This window comes from Athene cunicularia, assembly GCF_003259725.1.
Source record: "Athene cunicularia isolate RWA chromosome 4 unlocalized genomic scaffold, athCun1 chr4_part3, whole genome shotgun sequence".
Classification (NCBI taxonomy): domain Eukaryota; kingdom Metazoa; phylum Chordata; class Aves; order Strigiformes; family Strigidae; genus Athene; species Athene cunicularia.
In genome coordinates this window covers 21,559,048-21,565,636 of record NW_020799100.1, presented here as the reverse complement: position 1 = coordinate 21,565,636, position 6,589 = coordinate 21,559,048, and the positions used below count along the sequence as shown (strand labels likewise).

General features: G+C 42.4%; 1 protein-coding gene across 1 annotated transcript; it reads left to right on the top strand.

Annotated features, from left to right (window-relative positions):
• The first annotated feature begins 1,953 nt into the window (after window positions 1-1,953).
• Window positions 1,954-5,825, top strand: LOC113480247 (uncharacterized protein CXorf21 homolog). Its single transcript, XM_026848884.1, has 2 exons — window positions 1,954-2,197; window positions 4,167-5,825. The coding sequence occupies exon 2, from the start codon at window positions 4,214-4,216 to the stop codon at window positions 5,135-5,137; it is 924 nt and encodes a 307-aa protein (XP_026704685.1). The 5' UTR covers window positions 1,954-2,197; window positions 4,167-4,213; the 3' UTR covers window positions 5,138-5,825.
• The last annotated feature ends 764 nt before the right edge of the window (window positions 5,826-6,589 follow it).

The following is a 6,589-nucleotide window of genomic DNA, read 5'->3' as shown; positions in this document are numbered from 1 at the left end:
ATAAGAGACAGAGCAAACTTTGGCATCCCGGGCACTTTCAGCCGTGGAAACACCCCCAGCGGAGCGTGTCCCCGGGGCCGGGAGGTGGCAGCGCAGAGGCGCGGGCCGCGGCCGGGATGTCAGCGCCTCGGAGGCGGCGGCACCGGGGAGCGGCCGCATCTGCTCGGGCGAGGGCGCCTGTGCAAGAAGGTATTTGAGAACTCGAAGCTGGGGCTGTTAAAAGGAAGCACTGCTGGTTTAAGTGGGGAACAAAAGTCCTGCAACAACTGTGCCCGGAAAAAAAAAATAAAGCAGTTCATGTAGTCCATGTCTACTTCGCGTTTATATGCACCTAGAACACATAGTCCGGGCTGGAATAAGGGACTTGGTTTACATGCTGCTGTAGTTCACGTAGTAGGATAACTGTATGGTGATACACAACGAGGTGTTACTTATTTCTTCCGTGTATGAATGAGTAAAAACTTATTTTTCTTTCTTTATACGTCCTGCTTTAAGTTTGGCTTCATGATTCAGGCATGCTTGTCTTGCTGCCTGCTTCTCCAGACTGCAGTCTGTTTTCAGCTTCAGAAATAACTTCTGCTTCTCTTGTGTTCTGATTTTATTTTGGTGAATATCAGGGGGTTTTATTTGGTAAGATCTTATTGACAGAAATACATGAAGTCCCTTGGCTATTGATGCATTTCACACCGGAGTACAGCTGAAATGAAAGGTGGCTTGGTTTTAATCCCTAATTGCCTAACTTGATTTCTTCCTCTCCCTGTTACTCGTGTTTTGTTGAAACTGCCACACACACAAAAAAAAAAAAAATACAGCTGCAGCTGGCACTAATTACAAGCTCAGTGAAGGAGGCAAGCTTTCAAACTGCTTGGAATTTGAACCACCCTGTTTCCTGCCCTCCAAGACTGGAATCACAACCACATCTACCCTGTAGAAATGAGTCGTGTAAGGTGATTAAAAATAAACAACTTTTAAATATGAAGTGAGTTTTCTATAAATGCCGCGGGAATAAAAGTAGCTTTCATTCTGCATCCGTAAAAACTGAAGTCTTTTGTGAAATACAGGTGGTAAAGAAGAATAATTTTAAAGAGTCCATTGGACCTATATGGTCATAGTTAGTTCAGACTGCACATTAATTCATTTCAAGGATACATCATTATTTTACTGCCAAAACATGTCATAAGATGGGTTGCAATCAATATGTTGCCGTAAGGATATCTTTACACTAGTTTTATTTTACTTGCTCCTATCATTACACTAAACAGTTTCTTTTCAAGATCTTTTGTCAAGTATTTGGATGGGATTCAGCTTCTGAATTTTTATTTTTTTTTTCTTCTGAGAACAAGGAAATTTAGAAAAGGCATCAACAGAAAACATTTCAAGCTGTCTGTGGGCTGGAGCTAGCGCTGGGGGAGCGGTGTGGCTCCATGAATGAGCTCGGCTTCAGCCTGTGTGAGGAGAACACGCTAAAAACGTGCTGTGGGAACACCTCTGACACGCCACTGAGAGGGAGGTAATTTTTGAGCCTAAAGCAAGTGGGTTTGGTCAATGAGCAACGTGATTGTCCACAGCTGTCTGATGGCTGCCGCTTTCAGGGAAGCGGATTCTTGCATTTGCGTTTTACAGACAAAATGATATTTCATCAAAATCGTGATGAAGCGAAGTTGTCAACGTCTTCTCCATCAGAAGAAGGTCACAAGACTATAAATTCAGCTCTTTGTTCCAAAAAGGGAAATGCAGTAAATAACACTGCCTCGGTAGGTCAGGTGGGTGATAGAACAACGCTGAACTTCCTTCCATGGAAACATTGGGTGGAATTCAGTTTCAGTTCTGAACAGCCTGGTGAGGTGCAGGCACTCCGATCCCTTGGTAGTCTTTGTTGGGTTTGAATGCTGTATGAAGGCAGTTAGCAACTCTCATCTTTGCACCACAGTCAGAAACATCTAGATTAATTTTTTTTTTTTCACATCCTCTTTTAGATCTACGGTCACTTTCTATTCAGATACCGCGCACTTATCCAGTGGGATCACTTCTGTTTTAAAAGGAAAAAAATGGGGAACTAAATCATGTGTACGTCAGGTTTTTTTCCACACAGACAGCAGTGAAGAAAGAGTATGTAAGAATCTATTTTCTTGGAGCAGCTGTAGTAGGAGAGTTCTGGGCTATGTGATTATCCGCCTCTCTTACCCGACTAGGGTTGGTAAGTCTGGCCTTTTTGTGCTTTTTTTTTTTTTTTTTTTTTTTTTTCTTCCCTTGTGCTTTGTTCCAGAATGAAGGCACCATTTACTTTATTTGAAAGAGAGCAGTTTTGCAAAGATCACCATATTTTAGCTCTGCATTAGCACTAGGAGCATTTTCAAAGCAATACAGCAAAATCTGTCAGCATGTAAGGATCGGGGTACCTGTGTCGTGTTTTTCAGAAGCAAATGAGGCATGCAGCGTTCCAAATTCCATTGATGTTCAGCAAGATTTAGTCTGCCAAGTACTCTTGTCTCTTTTGAAAATGGCACTTGGTTTCCCTTAAGTGCTTAAGAAAATGTTGTCCTGCTTTTTTGCATATGTAAATGGTTCTGTATATAAAGTAAACAGTTATGCTAATGCAACCAGGAGAAGGCTTGGTGTGCTGCCTTTCTTGTCTGCTTTGCTCTCACTCGAAGTCATAGCACAATTCCAGTGTTACCTTCAGCTTCAGGGAGGGAACAGTGCCACTCAAGCTAAAAAAGAGCCTTCGAAAAAAGGAGGGAAAAAAAAAAAAGCAAACGGTTGTACTGTGGCAACGTGTAAATTTAAGAGGGAAGATGAAAATTTCCATCTCTCGAGTAACTGGAGTTTTAGGATAGCTTTCTGGAAGGAGCATTGGGATTAAAAATGTGACCCAGTGTATCAAGCTTCACTGCAGAACAAATAAACCAGAGGATAATGGTTTGCTTGCTGATAGTTAGAAGCAAATGAGTAGAGTGAGGAGGATCTTTCCAGTTCTATATCAAATATCATATTAAATTTGCAGTGGTTTCGTTTGTGAGGGGAGCGATCTAGTGACTTGCATGGCATGGCTCCTGAAATAAATTGCCAGCCCTGTGACAAGTATTAATTGTCTGTGATATAAGTAGAGGTTTTGGTGTATTTCAAACTGGTGTTTGTTGGGAGACTCGATGCGTAATCTTTGGTAAAACCGCCTCATCCTTTCCTCTCCCCTCCCTCTTTCAAGCCCTGAGCACCCTAGAGGTGTGTGGAGGCGCTTGAATTACGCAGAGATTAAAAAGGTGTTGGAAGAGCAGAGGGATTTTTCTTGTGTTCATCTTTCCCATTCCTCCCTAAGAGGAGCGGTGATGAGTTTTTCCTCAGTGAGTTTGGGTCAGACTCGGCTCAAAATGCAGGTTGCTGTTGATTTAACCGTAGGTGAATTACAAAGGAATGGTGAGGAATCATTAAATGTAGTAGGTTATTCTGAGACAGATTGGCTGGCTTTTAATTTTTCCTGGGCATTTCGTAAAACTGGACCCTGTAGATACACAAACATACTCTTTGGTATTGGGGAAGACAAATTAACTACTTACAACTTTAAAAATAACCATTAAGAGGGACTCTAGAAACACTTGCGTGTGTGAACTCCATTTTGGATGTAGTTTTACTGTATTAAAGAACTATCAGCACCTATTGACGCTCCTTGGCACCTCGCAGGAGGGCTCAGGCCCATTCAGAATCAGCCTCTTCAGTCTGAATGTGATCTTGATTTCCTTCCTCTGTCACCTGTTAGAAATTATCTTTCAGGGGAAAAATGTTGATTTGCAACTGCTGGTAGCGATATAGACGAGTAGAATAATTTTGCTGATTTTTACAGCTCATAAGTACGATCTATCTCAGTGAGCCACAATGCAGAAGGGATACCTGGGAACGAAGTGATATTAGAGATAAAGCACTCGGTTAATGCTCTTTCTGTCTCTTCAGAATGATTTTTGTTGACGTAGTATAGAGGTTAGTCTCTACAAGAGGTTAACCTTTGTTGTAGAAAAGCATGCAGTTTACTGTTTACTAAAAATAAATATTCTAGAGAGGAAGAAAAAATCACAGTCTTTATGAATATTACGGTTTTGTTTTTGTTTTTGTTTTTTTTAAATTCCTCTCTGTCCAAATAAGTTTGAGACACTCTGCCTGTCTCTTGCTCGCAGGAGTACCTGGGACTCTGGTGACTGGGCTGTTACTCACACTTGGCGTCATGTTGGCAGAAGGCATCTTAACTAGACTCATCTATAAAGAAAGCTGTCATCAAGATAAGCCTCGCAAATCTCAGGCATCCAGAAGGGATAAAGAAGGAATCTGGAGACAGAAACTTGTAGACAACCCAAAAATTAAAGGCTCTGCTGATAGACGTGAGAAGCAGGAGGAGATCTCTGCTAGAAATAGCAAAATGGAACACAGGAGCGGTCCTGAGCGGAGAGCTGTGAAAGCAGCACCTGCAAAGGACCAGAAAACACTCACTAAAGGAATTGTGTCCCCAGCTTTATGTATCCCCAAAAGAGAACAAAGTGTAGGACAGTTGGATTTGTATAGATCCTGGTCATGCAACAGCATTTATCAAAACTATCCCGACTTACATATTGGGGGAGACCGTGTGGGGGGCCATACGTGTGATTCGGGCTGTGTTCTGGACCGTGCCTGTGATGAACGTCCCAACGGCCCCGTCCTGCTCTCGGCAGATATTCCTCTGGGTCAGTCCCCTCCCTGCGAGCGTCCCCAGACGCTGACTGCCCAGTCCCTGCCTGGGGACGAAGCTGGAGAAAGGAGCATCGTGCTCTGCGAGGAGCCTCTCTCAAACTCCGTGCTCAACAAGTACATGGAAACAAAAGTGGCAGAGCTCTATAAACAGTTTTTTGAAGAAAACTTGACCAGGTGCGGTTCAGTAACAAACCTCCTCACGTGCAGCTTTCTGAGGAATAACCTGAATCAGATCAGCTTTCAGGTGTCACAGGAGCAGAATATCGAATCATCCAAAGCCAGAGAAGTGCTCTTGCACTCTTTAGCTTTGTTTAGTTTGTGCAGTGCTACCAACAGGAGCAGTTCTGAATTTAGTACTCCAAACTTACAAATCTCAAACCCCGCCTGCGTGAAGAAGAGCTACAGGATGCAGTTTACGTCGTGACTGACCAAGAGATGAACAGGATTCGGATACGAATATTTTGCTCCGAGGATTAGGTTGGGAAACGAGAACATTTACACACTACAGGCTTTTTCAAATAAATATTTTAAGTCTTAAACCATAGTTTGTTAGCAGAGGAAGTAAAGGTCGTTATTTTCTTTTTTTCTAATGTAGAACGTGAAATTAATTTCTCTCTAAAATACCGGTTAACCGTATTTTTTAAAATGTCTACGTCCTCCTTCTAAGACTCTGGCCGTATGAGTTATTGGAGTCATGTACCATTGGGTTTACTCCTGCAAGAAAAATCAGTCAAGACGTGTGCTGGTGAAACTCTGCTCGAAGAGACTGAGCCACCCGGCCAGTACCTAAAAGAGTCAAGTTGTCTTTGCTGGACTTTGGATTGGGCTCTGTAGTTGAAGCTCAAGACCTGGACATTCAGGTTCAAATTTTGCTCCTGCAAAGCTCGATCACAGTCCCTTGAAAGAATATTTCTTTGTCTTGAAAGCCTTGTCAGCAGCTGGAGGTGCTGAGGACTCTGGATTATTTTGTACATAGGAAATACGTTGACATGACACAGAATGAATTATTGCATATGTATGTATTGCATAGCTGGAGTAGTGAAAATCTAGGTGAAATAGTTGATCAAGGTTGTAAAAGTATTTGATTTTTAAATAAAACCTTACCTCTTTGATGAAACCCACTCTGCTTTCTGTCAGTATGTTGTTATTTTATGTTCCATTTGCGTTTTTAGTAAATGGATTCTGCTTTTATTTCCTTCGAAATGAAGCACCTGCAACCTTGGCAAGCTGAGACAACCGCAGTGCTCCCGAAAACGGTCTTCAGGCTTTCATCTTCTTCGTTTGGAAATTTAAATGCGGATTTTTGATACGGAAATTTCATTACTGAGCTTTCAAACCCATTTACTTCCTTTTCTGTTAATTCTTCTCCGTAAGTATTTCAACAGGAAATTAATCACTCTGTCACCATTGTAAAATGATAAATGCATCGGACTGTTACCTGGTCTGCAGCTTTCTCCTGGTAAGGAAACCTCTTGCACTGTGACTGAGTACGGTTTGACACACCTGCAGGTCCGGGTTCACAGTTGTGAAATCCAAAATCGAGCCACACACTCTGATATAACTGTGCGCTTTGTGAGGCATGCTGCTGTGCTAGGTAAATCCTTTTATCATGTTCCTCGCTGCGGAGGGGTGGGATGAGCTCTAAAGCAGAGCTGCTCTGTGAAACTGGCAACTGAACAACTGCCATAAACCAAAACCTTCGTCTTTGAGACACATCTCTCGAACTCTGATGCATAATGTGCATTTTTAAAATCTTTGTCAACCCTCTAAGAGAATACGAGGGACCTCGTCATCTCTGGGTAATAATACATCGGCTGCAGACATGTTTGTGTTTGTAAATCAAGGCCTCGACATCTGCGCAGTCCTTTGAGGAGAA